The sequence below is a fragment of the Peromyscus eremicus genome, chromosome 7, assembly GCF_949786415.1.
Source record: "Peromyscus eremicus chromosome 7, PerEre_H2_v1, whole genome shotgun sequence".
Taxonomy (NCBI): Eukaryota; Metazoa; Chordata; class Mammalia; order Rodentia; family Cricetidae; genus Peromyscus; species Peromyscus eremicus.
Window position 1 is genome coordinate 71,695,965 of NC_081422.1, and position 17,762 is coordinate 71,713,726.

At 43.6% G+C, this 17,762-nt stretch overlaps 1 protein-coding gene across 3 annotated transcripts in view; it reads right to left on the reverse strand.

Moving 5' to 3' along the window:
- Positions 1–230: 230 nt before the first annotated feature.
- The window catches only part of Lrrc1 (leucine rich repeat containing 1), a 119,921-nt gene continuing 102,389 nt past the window's right edge, over positions 231–17,762 (reverse strand). For all 3 annotated transcript variants that reach the window (XM_059268257.1, XM_059268255.1, XM_059268256.1), the window contains 4 exons: positions 10,580–10,695; positions 3,415–3,587; positions 2,373–2,509; positions 231–619 (listed from right to left, as the gene is read on the reverse strand). In XM_059268257.1, coding sequence (XP_059124240.1) covers positions 461–619; positions 2,373–2,509; positions 3,415–3,587; positions 10,580–10,695 — 585 coding nt within the window. In that variant the 3' untranslated portion in view covers positions 231–460. The remainder of the gene's footprint in view (positions 620–2,372; positions 2,510–3,414; positions 3,588–10,579; positions 10,696–17,762) is intronic.

Consider the following 17,762-nt stretch of genomic DNA (forward strand, 5'->3'; position numbering starts at 1 on the left):
AGAAATACATAATTTTTGTTTACGAAATACCTATACAAAATTTTAAAATTTACACCATCTGAGCTGCCAAGAAAGGTTTAAAAAAGTATCTTTTTTTTCCCATACATAAAGCTTCCTCTCATCAGTAGGTCCATAAAAACTTAGGTTCAAAATGTCCAGCACTCAATAAAGGGGAGAGTAATTCCCCTTCCTGCTCTCTCTAACCCCAACATAAGACAAAAACGAAGGTCAGATGTTGACAGTAGTGTATTCTACTTATTATGAACAACTGAAATTGAGAAACAATCAGGATGGGAGGCTACTGGCACGTGCGGAGTGACTGAGGGATGTGTAAGGCACTTTGTGCGAGAGCAGCATCCTGGCGCAGGGTGGTGAACACGGGCTGCAGGAGGCTCCTCGGTCGCACAGGGACATCTCTTTTGACAGCAGGGAAGACACAGCAGGCCGAACACGGTGAGAGCTACACCGACGTGGTCACTCGGTCGGCGGCGTGGTTGACCTCGTTTTTGTTGGAATCCAGTCCTTTGGCGGCGTTCATGTCGTTCCGTAAATTCTCCACCGTCTTTTTCATGTGCTTCAACTCCCCCGGGTGTGGAGTGGCCCGCCTCTGAAGTGTTCTCTGCAAACAAACAGAGGCCCCAGGGTTTGGTTTTGTCCACTACTGTTTCAAAGCATGCAGCGCGGAGGCATTAGCATTCCAATACATAGCTTACAACTTCAGAAATCCGAGTTCCAGGGGAAAACAGCTTTCTCCCCAGCTACATGCATTCATCAGCTGCTCACCCCGAGTTCACGGGACATTAAAGTAACTTCGTAGTCATGACAGAACATATTACTTTTAGAATAAAGGAATACATTTTAAAATATTAGTATAAGATAAGTTTCTACATGTTAACGGAAAATAACAAAATTTAAGATACAATTATAGAATAAAGAAGAAAAATAAATATTCTAAATTAAATTTACTAGAATGTTCTTGTGTTACTCAGACAAGTGTGGCTCTGGTTTCCTTCACCCCTCGGGGCTTGGGAGTGGAGAAAGAGAAAGCAAAAAAGAGGACTTCATCTGGGTTGGCTGCTGTGTGCCAGTTGCTGTTCTGATGAAAGTGCACGTTCTTCTAATAAAGACCACAGCGCTGACAGTTAAGGGACAGGGCTGGGCAATTTGTACATTTTCCCATTAGTTAATATAGGACGTGCTCATTATCTCACAAAGCAGCGTTTCCATCTTTCCAAAGGCCTATCTTAGAACACATTAGCTTAACAAAGAGCATTACTGAGGTAGTAAAGCAACCACTGAAATAATTACACTCTGAAACGTCCCTGGTAAGCATTAAAGAAATACCACCTTTGAAGTTCCTTTATCACCCCCCCACCCCACCCCGTTCCCATTCTTCTCCCTACCAAGGCAGATGCCTGAAGCCCCATCTGGTGACACCCGGACCACTAAAGACAATTTTTAAAGCAGCCTTTGGGGGGCCGCAAGCACCCTCTCTCAGCACTGCTTGTGAAAACCCAGCTAACACAGAGAGTTTAAAAAGCTGGTGTGGGGGCTGGAGAAATGGCCCAGTGGTTAAGAGCACATAACTGCTCCTCCAGAGGACCCGAGGCTCAGTTCCCAGCTCGCCTGCTGGATGGATCACAACTCCACGTGACTACAGCCAGCACCAGGGCATCGACAGCCTCTTCCAGCTTCCTTGGGTAGCATGCATACTCAAACACACATGCATACACATGACTGAAAATGAAAATCTTAAAAAAAAAGAACCAGCCAGTGTAACTCAGTATCAAGTTCAGAGCTGAAACACAGTACATCTGAGAGACATTTTCAAATATGAACCAAAGAGCGGGGCTTCAAACATATTCCTGATTTCTAAATGGAAACTTGTCAAGACAGTTCAACCAAGATCACAAAACTCTACACAAGGGCCATGGTGGCCTGGTATGCCAAGAAGAGCTGTGTCTTGTACTGAGTCACATAATGACATGTGAATGGAGTGAACACAGCCCAGCAGTATTAGAGATAGGAAGAGATTTCATTCACACAAGCAAAAAACAAACAAACAAACAAACAAACAAACAAAAAAAAAAAAAAAAACACCGAGGGGAGGGAGGGGGAGAATTGCCAATTTTAGAGAGAATATGGGGACAGAAGAAGCACTATCATAAAGAAATAAAAACACCAAAACCATTCAAGTCATAACAATGTCAAAAATTCATTTTGTATTGATGCTTCGAGAATTAGTTTGGTTTAAAAAACAAACAAAACAAAATTTAGATGTTGAAAGGCAAAGCAGAAAATGTACTATACAAAAACAAAGAAAATCCACGTAAGGAGCCACAGTCCATGTGGATCAATGTCCACCCCCATACCGTTTCGGTTTCGTCTTCATCTTTTTCGTCTTCCAAAAACCGGATTGCACTGACCCTGTGTACCGTGCGGTCATTCCAGGCATCCTCAGAGACGTCATTCACCAGGCTTTCCAGGGCACCACAGCGAGGCAGGCTCTCTGCAGGGACAGAGACAACCTCAGCGGGGAATGCTGGCCATGTGGCTGGGAATGGCTGCACTGTAATTTAGTGGCTCGCTGGTCAGAATCCACATGGAGGCCCACAGCGCCAAAAATAAGGAGGGCAGACCACTGCTGCAACCTCCAACCTTTGCTTTTCGTTAACACGTAAAGCAAGAAGCAAAAAGGCCTGGGCAGAATTAGTCCTTTACAATGGAACTCCATCTGAGATCCTCTGAGGTAGCTGCTAGATTGGGATGCTTAATGTTTCATCATAGAAGGTTCCAATGCATTAAAGGGTGCTCTGGCTCTTTTCACACAATGAGCACAGCTTTTTGTCTTTTTTTTTTTTTTTTTTTTTTTCTTATCGTGGTAAGGTGGCAGTCAAGGGAGGCTGGTGCTCTCTCTCATGGCACTTTGCTACACTTTCCTGAGACTAGCAAGGTCATTTTGGAGTGTTCCAGCTCCAGGGACTCCAGTATTCCTACCAAATCCATATCTCTCAGCAACGGATTCATACCATCATTTTGATATCTGTGTGAATATTTTTTTAAAATCACAAAATTTACAAAACAAAGATATAACGACTCAAAATAATTCACTGGTTTAAAGATACTGTGCCAATGGTATTACCTGGGAATCCTCCAATATCAGTTTGGATTTTAACAAGCTATCCCACTGATGAGCATTATACTTTTATCCTTACTGTGTAATTCCAAACCACAGGGTGGCTTTGGGAATTTCAGTCATGATAAACAGAGGCGAGTGATCTTTTCGTAGGGTTCAGTTTACCCCTACCTTGCTTCTGGTAGGAGCAAAGTGAACAAAATGGCAAGCATACTAGGGAAGAGGAGGCCCTATAGGCAGACACTAGCTCCAGCTCACGGTCCTTCGGAGAAAATCACCTTGGGAGATAGGCTCGGAAGGCAGCTGAGGAAGTAAGACACAAGTTAAGATCTTCTCCCCTGTGGTGCGGTCTGTGTCCGTCTGGAACGTGAGCAGAGGCTGGGACTGGTTGTCGGATAACCACAGGGCTTTTAACTTCAGAGTCGTCAGAGATAAGGGCAGATGACGCAACCTGACAAAAAACAAGAGATGTTACAACCTGAAGTGTCAGGGAACTGACTCCTGCTAACTCAAGTGGGAAGAAAATAAAAAGCAGAGCCCTCAGAGTGGGTCCAGAGTATAAAAAGATATTATGTTCATAAACAGATCTTCCAGGAGAGAGAGTCACAAGTGAGGTGCCCGCTTCTCTTTACTGCTACCACTGCTCTCCGTAGGACCTCCACAGCACGGGGCTAAACAGCCCAGACAGTATAAATCACGTCGGAAGGCCTTGCACTGAGTTTGAACTGAAGGAGAGGAAATAAACAGCATAACCCAAAGGACAAATACACAGTTCTTACCACTGCACAGGGCTGCAGCCTCACTGGTAGGCTGCTGGGGGTCCCCAGGGGTGGGAGGAAGGAGAGAGTCAGAGAGGCAAAGAATTCAACTTCATTCTGCACCCGCTGCGCTTGCCGTCTCTGGGGAGACCCTCCCAGCTATTCCTTTAAACACTGACCTTTCAGATCCCTGTCACTGTCAGTTCTCAGACTCAGGTGATAATTAACAGTCGCATCAGATTATTATTGAATTTCAGATCAGAGAATCCACATAGGAACACTTTAAAAGCTGAAATGCGACACCTGAATATTAGGTGTATATTTATGCTTGCACCAAGATTTGGTAGATTGTGGCCATCAAAATGTCCTTCATAAAAATAACCATGGGTAATGGGCTGTTATCTGAGAGTGTAAGCTCAAGTAAATAAACCCTTTCTTCCTCAACTTGCTTTCGGTCACAGTGTCTATCACAGCAACAAGAACATAACTAACATAGAAATTGGTGCCAGGATTTTGGATCATTGCTGTGACAAGCACAACCATGTTGTTTGGGGGAGGACTGTCAGAGTGTTCGGAACTTTGGGGTGGGAATGACATTGAGTTCTGTGGAAGCTTAGAAGATCGCAATGTTGAAAGCAGGGCAGATAACAGAGGTCTGGCTTGGAAAGTTCCAGGGAGAAGCGAGGACTCCACTTGGACCATTTGGTGGTATTCTGAATTAAGAATCTGTGGTTCCAATGAGCTTGGGTTGGAGAATCCGATACGACTAACCAATGACCATTGATGTGAAACCTTTGTTTTACTGGAACAACGGATACTGGTTAGCTGGAGCTGAGAAACAAACTGTGGTCCTGGTTAGGGTTTCCATTGATGTGATAAAATACCAGAACCAAGAACAACTTGGAGGGGAAGGGGCTTATTTGCTTCTACTTCCACATCACAGCTCATCATCCATGGAAGTCAGAGTAGGACCTCAGGGCAGGAACCAGGAGGCAGGAACTGATGCAGAGCCCATGAGGAGTGCTGCTTACTGGCTTGCTCAGTCTGCTTTCTTATACACCCAGGGATACCGACCCAGGGGTGGCACTGTCCGGTGACCTGGGCCCTCCTACACCAATCATCAAGAAAGTATCTTACAGGTGTTCTGTGAACACCTCTTCTCAGTTGCAGTTCCTTCTTCCCAAACCACTCTGGCTTTTGTCGAGTCGACATAAAACTAGCCAGCAGGTACTGATTAAGAGACCAGCATCACCGGGGTAAAAACTTCTGGGAATATTTTCCCAGGGTCAGTGCATAAAAGCCAGGGTCCAGAGGGGGCCAGGGCTGCATGTCACGCTGGCAGTTAAACTTGGTAGTGTCTGAGAGTCTCACAGGTAGTACTAGCTTTGAAGCCATATGGGTGTCATGGAGAGCAGCTGAAGCTTGGCACTCTAAGAGGCTGGGAGAGGCCATTGGTGAAGGTATAGCCTCAATTACAGTGGAGACTCCAGGATTGAAGGGGTCATGGAGAAAAGCTGAGGTGTGTACCGTGTGGCAGAATCAGAATCCCAAAGAAAGGCCAGGAGGCTATCACTGAAGGTGCAGCCTATGGAGACTCCAGCACACGGGAGATGCCAGGACCAAACCACCAAGGACAAACAGCTGAGGAGTGACAGTGGCTTGAGTATGTGAGACAAGCTGTTTTTGTTGCAAATGACAGAGCTGAAGAAATGGAGCCTCCCTCTGGAGCCCAGAAGACCACGAGTCCCAGACACCAGGCACGGAGCAGACTCCTGAACTCGGGCTTTACTTTTATTTGATGTGACCGTGTTCTGGTGTTTCCCTCTTGGAGTAAAAAAAAAGCATGTAGCTTATTGTTTTGTTTTGTTTTGTTTTTTTAATTTTACAGGAGCCCACAGTTGAGAGATTTGGGATATTTTAAAGAAACTAAACTTCTACAGTGTTTGAATTTTTAAAGACTGTGGGGGCTTTTAAAGTTGTTTATGTTTTATATTGTGATATTAATATGAATTATGGGTATGAACAAGGAAGGAACGTTTACAGTTGAAGTGATGTGTTTGTGTGTCAAGCTGACAAGGGGTCAACTGTCCTGGTTGGTTTTGTTTTGTATTTGCTTTATGGTTTTGTTTTGTTTTGTTGTTTTTTTCAGTCAACTTCACACAAGCTAGAGTTATCCCAGAAGAGGAACCTCAATTAAGAAAATGTCTCCATCCCAATTGAGTATAGGCAAGACTATAGGGCATTTTCTCAATTAATGATTGATACAGAAGGGACCAACTCATTGTGAGTGATGCCACTCCTGGGCAGGTGGTCTCAGGATGTATAAGAAACAAACTGAGCATGCCAGGGGTATCGAGAATAAGCAGCACTCCTCCATGGCTTCTGCTTCAGTTCCTGCCTCCAGGTTCCTGCCTCGGCTTCCCCCAGTGACAGAGTGTTACCTAAAGTATGACATGAAATAAGGAACCCCAAGTTGCTTTCGGTTGTGGCCTCTATCGCAGTAGGAACCCAACCAAGACAATCTTGCACTAATGAAGGTCACACCCATTTCCCTGCAGTAAGAGCTCACACCAATACAAGGACATCTGAGGCATCTGGGAGAAAGCAGTGTCCTCTCCACCCTCGTCTCATTTAGATGTGTTTGTTCCTCAAATGAGGCAGCAAGTGACATCTCCATTGCTGCCCCAAAAATCATTTTTCTCTCCTATAACAAATCTGTTGTATACACATTCAAACTCAAGGAGGTTAAAGACATTGTTTTTAGCCAGGCACTGTGACAGAGGTATGAACATGCATACATCCATATGTGAATATCCACTATAGGACTGAGGACACAGAGCAGTGGTGGGGCACTTGTCTAGCATGTACAAGGCCCTGGGTTTGACTCCCAGCAGCAATGACATACACAGACACACGGACACACAGCATGAGCATCATCATGTATGCAAACACTTTTATGTTATAGGAATGAAATGTTCTGAATTTTTACTGTTTCTTTTTAAAATCGGAGTTAAGCTAATAGCCTCTAAAATGTTAAAAATTCCAAGTGTGGCTCAAGAACGTTACAGTCAGCAACTCTGCTGTTCTTGTTCACATACAAAGGGGAAAAAAAAAATCAAGACTTGAAAACTGGCACAAAACAGACCATCTGCTCCCCAATACCTCAGAGCCATCACCCGCTGCCCAGTGAGCCCTGGCAAAGGCGAACGGGAGGCTAAAAATATCACCAACAAATAACAGCTTCCAAGGATGACAAGTGGGTGATAAAAGCTGAAATAAATTACTAGACTCTACAACAGCAGACCTGTAATCGTATTCCAACTCACATTAACGAGTTGTCTGAAACACTGGCTTTCCTGTGAAGAGCCCAAGTGCCAGCCAGCCCCAACGCGGGCGGGCGCCACTGACCAAGTCTACACCACACACCAGCCTGTCCTCCACGGATCTGTACACACAAGTGTTACCTGTAGTGCTCCTGTCCCTACACAGCCTGCACACATTCTGCTGGCCAAGCCAAGCGGCTTCTCGGGATGTGCTGTGGCCTGCTCACTGCAGACACATACACTCTCCTCTGCTTCCCTCAGGAAAACCATCTGACTGGAAAGTCAGAAAATGGTATCAATACACTGCAGCTTTCCAGAGGAGTAAGTACACTTTACAACCTAAGTTGGTACCTTCTCTATACCACTGGATAACAGAATTAGAACAAGCAGCCATGGTCTCACTCACACACATCTCTGTGCGCTCTTAAGCACCACGCCCCAAGAAATAAAAAGCTGGTGTTGACTGTTTCACACTGGTGGTCTAGGAGGAGGGCCAAACAAACTGTGACCAACCCAGCCTCAAGTGACCTTTCATGCCTCAGGAATATTACAGCAACTACTTTGCCAAAGGTATTTAAGAACTCAGCGTGCCTCCTGGCTAATGTAGTGTTAGCCAATGGTTGAACACTGCTATACTTTATATATTTCATTTGTTTGTTACTTCCAAGTAGAATGTCCTAGTTTCAAGCAGTTTTCAAAATATGTCTAAAGTGTATAAAAGGTTAGACAAGAACATCGGGGGACGGAGAAGCAAATCTCTCAAATGAAAGTCCCATGTACTCAGAAGTCTCCACCATCCTCTACTGACGTGGGCGTGACTGTTGATAGCTTGGTGTACTCAGATATGGTTTTGTTTTAAAAAAAAACAATAAAATTTAAACAACAACAACATTCAATACTTGCTTTTTCACTCAGCATCATGAGTCTTCATTTGAATGCAGACAAAAAAATCTAATTTTTGATGACTTAATATTCAAGTTTAAAAATGTTTAAATTGTTTTATTAGGACATGTATGTCTATACATAAATACATACACATACACACACACACACACACACACACACACACACCATAAAACTCAAAAGTCTAACCTCCCCACTAACAGATACTGTTATACTGTTTCTAGTGTTTGGTACTATTTATAGAAGCAAGGGCCCCAAGTACCCTATTGTGTGTTCCTGGTGAGTATTTCTAGGCAGAGAGTTTATGAAGAGTTAAGAAACTCTGTCCTGTGTCCCAGAGTAGCTGATGATACAGGACACTACCCGTCACTGCCACAGAAGGCTTCAGAGTTCCCACAGGGTACTCTAGACTCTCCCTTGGAGTAATACATCCTCTCAGGTCTATTAAAGCAAGTTCCTGCTCAGTAGCAGCCAGTCTCGCTGGCAAGCCACGATTATATCCCTGAGAGCAGAGCTACAGGCTGTACCTTCAACCATCTCCCATGGATGCCATTTCTGCAAGTTTCAACACTGACATGGTGATATTATTATTATTACTAGTTTCAATACTGAAATTTTAAAACAAGTAGTGATTAAACATTTTTAAAGGCTGAGAATTTAGTTATGAATTTATATACGGATGGACAAAATGGCACAGTGAGCTGACTCAGATGACGACTATGTACCTCAACTTCTTAACTGAATGTTTCCACCCCAACCCAAGCGTAATAAAAATGTAACTTCCCTTTCTTCTGAGAACTGGAGAATGACGCCCCTACTCACAGGAAACAGTTTTAGAAGCCAGAGCCATCTTTCTGCTCAAGAATTAGGAAGGGAAATTCATACTTCCCAGTGTGGCTAGGACCAGGGAAATGTCCAGAGTTCCTGAGTTTCCTGGACTGCAGAAAAGCAACTGGAAAGAACAGTACTTCCCAGGCTACAAAGGCTCCAGTGAGCAGCTAGCAGAAATTGACATTCAGTCCAAATCAATCCTGAGTTCCCAGTCACTTCTTAATGGCCTTAAGAATCTATCAAGATTTCCCCAGAGGATTAACCTTTAAAAAGGTGAGCATTCCGAGGCCATAGCTCACCTCCAATTACAGCTTATTTAGCCCGGCTGTCTAGGGTCCACTGCAAAGGATGAAGAGTGTGGGCTTGTGCCTGACCTAAGTGACCAGCTAATCAGTACGTGGGAGTCAGTCCCACAGCACTCTGCCCTGCAGGCCTTTACCAAGTAAAATCAGCTCTCTCCAGTTTAATACACTACTGCTTATCTATCCTTCTCACATTCAAAAGCAATTTTAAAATTCCTGTTAGCAATGAAGATCATAACCCTTTTTGCAACACCATGCTGCTCATTCTGCAAAGCTACTAACATTTTCCTTCAGTCAGGAATTTACCAGGCATCCACCATGTGTTAGAGGCTGTGATGGGAAAAGCGATACAATGACACAGAAGCAGGCCCTGTCCCTTAAGACAACATCAAGTTCAGAAGGGTCACGCACGCATACGTGCCAACAGGTATCACTACAGGGGAAGCTCTTTACGAAGATCCAAAGGGGAAAACCCCAAGAGAAAATAAAGTGGGTGACGAAGAGCAAAGGCAGAGTCAGAGAAGGGGGTCCCAGGTGGAAAGGCTAGCTCGTGCACACCCAAGGAGAAGGTGCATAAGGCATCTGGAGTGCTGAAACTAACTCAGAATGCTTGAAAAGGGGGCTGCGTTCTAAACCACAGAACCTGGGCACAGTGCAGAGCTGGGAATGTGAGGAACAGCGCTATTCCTCACAGGGACGCTACCTGCTTCTGACTGTAGTTTGGATTCTGAATCATTTGGATACTCTGACATTATGGAGCCTCTCCCCATAAGCACGCCCCTACACAACACAACTTTATTTATGAATTCAGGGGGTTGAAAATGACTAGCACAGAACAGCAAGACCCATGTTTAAAATTCAGCCAGGTTTGGTAATATGTGACTCTGGTCCAGGCTTCTTGGGAGGCTGGGGCAAGTGGATGGCCTAAGCCTAGCTTCGACAACATCCTGAAACTCTGCCCTGCCTCGGGGGGGGGGGGGGGGAATTCAAACGGTTTCAAGCTCACTTTGCAGACAGAGAGTCTCTTAAGGCCCACTGTGACTTACAAAAGTAGCTACAGACGCTAAGGCAGGGCGTCCAGTCCACTGTCTGGTCACTGTCATCTAGGAAACCCTCTGCTCTGAAGTAGCCTAAGTTCAGATGCGCTGTCAACGCTCCACCTGGCTCTCGTAGTCTGGTCCCCACCAAGACTTCTCTAACCCCTCTGGTGGTGCAGTTAGGCAGTCTATGCTCCATTCGAGGTGGCCAGGCCACAACGGCAGAGATAACACGGCCAAGACGGGGCTACATGTATGTTTGTTTCTCGCCAGCAAAAGCCTTCCTTACCTGTTCCCTGCCACATCTAGGACATGGAGTTCCATGGCCTGCGACACCTCCGCAGGTATTCGAGTCAGTCTGTTGTCCCGGACGCAGAACACGGTGAGGTTGCAGCAGCCTCCAATCTACAGTGGGAGAGAAAACGCATCTGTTCTTTTCTCCATTTTTGAGGAGGGGTGGGGTAGGATATTTTACCAACAGCATGAAAAAGATGCATAAAATATACCATATGATTTTAAATTTCACTGGTGAGCATATATGATTACCAAATATATGCTGATAGCTGTCAGTTATACAAAATGTTAAACATATTCCACATTGAATAAAGAAAATACTTAATACAGTTCAAACTCTCATTTGGAAAACTATCACTTTTCATTGCTGATACCTAATGCACTGCACTGGTTAAATGTTAACTAAACTACACAAGTCCAGGATGTATTATTTAGCCATAAGGGAATTAAACAATTCTACTTCAAAATACGAGGCCAGAGGTAACGCTGCCACCAGTACACACAGCTCAAGGCCTGCCCTATAACTCCCATGTTTTCAATATTCCAGGGTTAAGAAAGGAAGGGAGGGACCGGATAGATGATACATGCATTGTCACTAAATATATTTGGTATCTTTTGGTCACTCATAAATTAATTTGGCAAAATCACTTTCCCTTGAGGAACGCAAAACCATCAACATCTTAGTGAGAAGCGACACTGGTAAATGAATAGTTTGTCTCACCACGGTTTGCTGTCAACAACTTCATTATACCAAGAGCTGCATCCACATTCAAGCCTATTCCAGGGCGGCTGAACTTCCTATGTGTGGTCTTTAAGACACACTAATTCAAGACTTTCCTGGGCAAATCGGCCATGGATTTGTGAGTCGGAAAGGCTGAACCAAAGGGACCTCAGACACAACCTTCTCCAGACTCCATAAAGCACTGCATTCTTCTGGTCTTTGCCATCCCGAGTAGAGAAAGCTCATGAAGGGACCCATTGATGTCCCTCGGACACATGGGAAAGAAGTACCCCAGGGCCTCTCACCAGAGGGAGAGTCTGGCCTCCTCAAGGCTGTCTGAATAGATCCCCTGCCCTGTTTTACTTCTGTGTGTACTTAATACATGTATGTAACACCCCTGAAAGGACACAGTACGTCTTTACAAAATTGCTACATAGTTAACCTCACGCATTTTCCTTTGATTTCTTCTTCTAAGAATATCAGGATTTCCAATTACTATATTTAACTGCAGAGTTCAACCACAACAGATGTAAACATATTAACATTACAAAACACACAGATCTGTCTCTTGTCACACGGCCCCAATGCATAGAGGCTGTCCCTTTCAGGTCTCAGAATTCAAGTTTCCCATCCCAGTCAAACCAGTTTATTCCCTCTATTTTTACATCATTACTTCCTATAGAAACACCTTTCTTCTTTCTGTTTTTAAAAATCTTACCAGTAATCCAAACTGACTGACTGTCCTTCAGCCCCTCCACAGTTTTCCCAGAACCTCTGGTCATTATGATAAATTGCCATCTACATTTCTTTCATAATTATGGACTAACACTCTAACAGGACAAAATGTCTCTTGGAAATCCTCATGGGCACTTGATGAGATTGCCGCTTTGTACACATGCACACAAAGTTAGAACACTGGACAAGAGCACCACCTCTCCCATCTACCCTCCATCCATCGCCTATGCGCCACCAAAGAGCTCAAGCATGTTCACCTGGACATCTTAAGAACTACCTGACTGCATGTCCCAATACCCTTTACATGAAAATCAGTGAAGGACTGACATGAGCTCACTATCATGTTCCCCAAATCATTTGTGTGTATTCTGATCTCTCTTTTGGTTTCATGGGCAGAATTTGAAGGTTCCCTGGCGGTCATCAGGATCAAATGTCTATTATCACTTAGAAATTCTGGGAAGCAGAGTCACTGTTTAAATACCCTATTACCAGTTATGTAGGAAGCTGGTATTTTAAGCCTCCCTGAAACCACTAATAACACCTTCCAAGAATACAAGGGTTTGGATTTGGAGTCTCTAAAAACTACAGAATGTAGCAGGAAACCCAAGTTTAGCTCTTTTGTGTCAATGTTAATTCAGAATGATCCTATATTTAACTGTCTGCCATTGAGTTAGCCTAGGAAGGGCCTAGAGATCACCATGGAAACCTTTAAAGCAGTGGTTCTCAACCTTATTACTACTGCGACCCTTTAATACAGTTCCTCATGTTGTGGGGACCCCCCCAACCATCAAATTATTTTCCTTGCTACTTCATAACTGTAATGTTGCCACTGTTATGGATCATAATGTAAATACCTGTGTTTTTTGATCGCCTTAGGCAACCCCTGTGAAAGGGTCATTTGACAACCCCATGGGGTCATGACCCACGGGTTGAGAACCACTGCTCTAAAGGGGAATTCTTATGGAGCAACCTGGAGACCATAATCAGACTGATGATTCAGAGAAGCAGCCTAGGTCGGGCACCCATGCTGCTTGTAAACGGCTGCCTGCATGTAAGAGGCTGCTATCTCTTGGCACTGTTCTTTCGACACTGGTAGCATAAACAGAACCCACATCACACAGGCCAAAAGGAAAACTTACAAGAAAACAAGATCTGGCCTGAAATACAAGGTGAACAAAAATAATATACATGATTTTAGAATCCTTTTCAGAGCCTGTGCTATATTATATAAATGTTCCCCACTTCAGCCAGGTGGTGGTGGCGCACGCCTTTAATCCCAGCACTCGGGAGGCAGAGGCAGGTGGATCTCTGTGAGTTCGAGGCCAGCCTGGGCTACAGAGTGAGATCCAGGAAAGGCTCCAAAGCTACAGAGAAACCCTGTCTCAAAAAACCAAAAAAAAAAAAAAAAAAAAAGTTCCCCACTTCATGAACATTTTTGAAATTACATGGTTTGGAGATTCCACAAATTATTGGACCACACATACAACAAGACAGTATGATCTTCAGCATATATATCATTAAGAATATGTTCTACTGCCATTATATTTCTCAAGGATTTTACTGGCTGCACAATACTTCCCCCTCCAGATATATAAGAGATTATTTCACAAACATCCATGGTTGATGGTGCCCGTTAGTTCCCAGCACCTCTTTGCCTCTCTCTGCACTAGTTTAATCATCTGGTAGATGGTGATACTGACTTGTCTACACCTCACAAACGTACTGTAAGAATCAGACAAGAACTTGACACAAGGGACTGATGCATGACAGCCACCTCTGTATACACTCAGGACAGTTTCTGGTCTACACGAGCTGCTTCGGGTCTTGGGATGGTACCTGGGGCATGTTTGATGTTCCTGTCTAAAATCTGAGAAACAAGTCTTGTGTGTGTCTTAATATGAATGGACTATTTTCTTAAGAATAAATTTCTAGAAACGGAAGAACAATATGTCAGCCCCAGCAATTTATATTTACACAATAATATGTATTTTCCCTGCAATATTTGTCAACATTTGGCGTTTCACTTAAAACCTTAAAATTCTGATATATTAAAATGCCTTCCCATTTCTGTGAAAACCGATGAGATGAATTTCCCCCACACTCTCCCTTTCTGGGTATCACTTGTTTTTGGTTTCGCTTACTTTTCCGTGATAGACACATCTTTTGCTCAGTGACATGAAGGACTTTCTGATAACAGTTAAGATTTTCTTCATTTGAGATTAAATGTCTTCCTACCCATAAATTGTTTTTAATCCTCTTTCAGACAAGAAATCTTCCCGGTAGACAAAACCATCACACTCACCAACTGTGTGTGCGCCTGCTTGCATGTGAATCTTAGTGTGCATTTGAAGGCTGGGTAGCAAGCTCATCTTTTCTCAAGTCCCATTCTCCCATTTGGTAGACAAGTTTCTCGCTTGCCTGGAACTCCCTCATTAGGCTAAGCCAGCAGGCCAGGAAGCCCTAGGGACCCCTGTTTCCTCAGTGCTGGGGTTACGTGTGCCGCTTTTCTTAACGAGGGCCTCTGGGGACTGAACTCAGGCCTCATGCTTGTGTGGCAAGCATTTTCTGATGGAGTCATCCCTTGAACCCTGTTAACCATTTCTTTTATGATTTATTTCCTGTTTCAAATTTAGGAATGCATTCTCAGTCTTCAGATCTCAGGGTCAATTGTATTTTATTTTAATATGTATAGGTTTTATATTATATTTATTATCACTAATTTTAAAATGCAAGGGCAACTTAGACCCAAACAAATTTAAAGTATAAGGCAAAAAGCTGTGAAATAAATACTCTAACATCATAAACATTTCTGAATATCGGAGTATTTACAGGGAATTAATATTTACGCACTGCCTAAATACATGTATGTATATGAATGTCCTACGAACTCTTCCGTAGCCCATTTGACCAAACAGGTGTGACATAGTTGGGGTACCTTTCTCAGTTTGATCCAATACAGACAAAAATAACGAGCAAAAAATGCCCTCTGTAGTCTCCACTTAGCCATATGCTCAATTTCTTTTAGCCAGAAGGTGTTTCAAGGCAGCATTTGGCTGGGGAACCCTGAAGGCACTACCCTCATTCATCAGACCCACAACCACACACTGGCTCCCTGCCCACCTACAAATCACACGCCTGCATTTTCATCCCCTTAACTCTTCCCCTTTCCCAGAAGATATAAACCTAAGCAACAGAGTGAGAAATAAAACACACAGGAAGTGGCTGGGAGCTCAGAAGCATGCCATGTGTTGCAAATGAGCCAGGTTTAGCCTTTCCACCACAAGCTGGAATCATGCCGACAGAGCACAATGTAGTGAAGGCAGGTGAGGTGGCAAAAGATGCCTTTCAGAATTTCTGAGTAACTTACAATCTAAGTCACAGAAAAGCATTCTTTTGTGAAATAACAATCTGAACAAATGTGAGAAACACATAACAATACAAGAGTCCAGGCCATGCAGTTATTACATTTATTTAGAGAGAAAATGCCCATGGTTTACAAGGATGAACACACAGAGCAGTCAGACAGTTTGAATCTTCATGCACTTAGGAAGCAAAACGGGAGATGGAGACATAACTGTAGTCAGAACGATACTTACAAGATGACAAGTTTACCTGACTTTTCTAAAACTCCAAGCAGCTAACAAGTAAGAAAACAAGAGACATTCATTCATTTCCAAAGGTTTACTACAAAGGACACCACGAAACACAAACAGGATCCTTTACTGTGACCCAACAGTACAAACATCTTCCCCTCAGTCATTTGGGAAACTAGATGGGAATACATGCGGTTGGGAGTAAGGAACTGTGCTGTAAGACTGACGATATCAAATACCATCAAATAAGATGATGAGAGACGATATGGGGAAAACTACAGACACAGCAAACCAACAGCAATTATACAACTAGGGGTTTGGGACACAAAAATTGACTCGTTTTTGTCTTAGCTTAGATATGCCATGTATGCAACTTAATAGATCAAGGAAAAAAGGTAATACGTTTTCCAAAGGGAAGACTCTAATCAGGCATGGAGGCAGAGCTGGTGCTCACACACACAGACAATCACAGGGCAGACTACACTAACTGTACACACCGGTGACTTGACATGTGGCTGGGACACACTTTGTGTTTAATTGGTCAGCCCCGATGAGACAAACAGACGATTTCTGCTGGGTACCAAACTGTGATCCATGGCAGAGCCAGAGACATACACTCGGTGACTTGCTTATCCTGGGATCTGGGTGTGTGTGTTTTAAGGCTCAAGATAGTCTAGAAAGATCTCACTCCTAAAAGTGGAAACGTTTCTGCTTTATCTAGAGGCTGAAGAAAAAAGTATCTGTTTTATTCACTTATAAAACTCTACATGCCAGGAAATCAATCACAATTTCCCAGAAAATAGATAAAATGTAATAGCACAAATGCTTTAAAGCTAAAAATACTTTTGCAGTGGACGTAAGCAGACACAGAAGGTGTCATGTGTCACTCTCTAATCGGAAACACTGCTGAAGACTCATTTTTTTTTAACCAGACAACTCATTGTTAAAATGACAGTAGCAGTTTCATAATAAAAAATTTGTAAGATTCTCCCCTAAAATGTCTCCCTGGAAAAAAGAATTCATGAGCCACCCAGATACAATGGGAGAATGTTGTTATTAAACTTTAAAGTGCTCTCCTTAGCATTTGCCTCAAAAATACCCCTAAGCTGTACTGATGTTCTAGAATGCCCAGACTAAAGGTCACTTGACCTTTCTTTACTGAATCAAGGTTTTGTACAATCTCCAGGACACACAGGTGAAAAGGCCATGCTGAATCTGAATCCCTTGTGTTGCCCTGTTTTTACAGTCCCGTCACAGTGATTGGGAGCATCATCTTCGGGGCTAAAGCCGACTGTCCTCAGTTTTTGTATCTGTGAACTGAGGAAATCATCATGACTTCAAAAGCCCGAGTGAGTGGAGTGGCACAGAAGCACCACACACCATGCAGAGCATTAAGGAAGAAAGAGAGAAATCTCCTTGTGCTGATTCTGCATCCGATCCATTCCCCACCCATAAGGGGAAAAACTAGTGCTCACACTATCAGCTGTGTTTTGGTCGACTGCTTACAGATCAGCAGCAAAATGTTTTGATTAGCAGAATCTTAGTTGTGTCCCAGTTTGACTGCGCTGTAGATTTGAGTCCTTCTGTTGATGACAGTTTTATTAGATGTGACAGCTCATGTTAAGGGTATGTCTGATTAGAAATGTGTCCAGTTTGCAGTCTGTGTCCTCTTGCTTCCACTCAGGGAGGTTATCTAACTTACCCAGAAGACGCTGGGCACTGGGAGCAGAGACCCAAGCTGAGAAAGGGAAAGGGGAAGCCCACTCACCCTGTCAAGTAGCCCTTGGAAAAGCAAAGAGGTGGCCCTGAAGTCTGGCGGGTTAGACGCCAACTTTGAAGTTATTCCGAGACAGATGGTGAAAAGTCAGAGTAGAGAAACAGAAACAAAACTAAGTTGGCCAATGACCATGTGGAGGAAAGAAGCTTTTTCTATGAGGACCCAGCAACCAGGAAGTCTCACCAACAGCTATTCGATAAAGAGAAAGGAAAGGACCAGAAACTCAGCTTTTGGCTATGTGACGAATACTAAAAACAAGAGCGAAAAGGCAAGCTCTGTCTTATTCTTTCCAGGACAGCTCTCCCAGTTCTCAGCACGCAGTAAACCTTTCAAAAAGGACACTAGACACCTC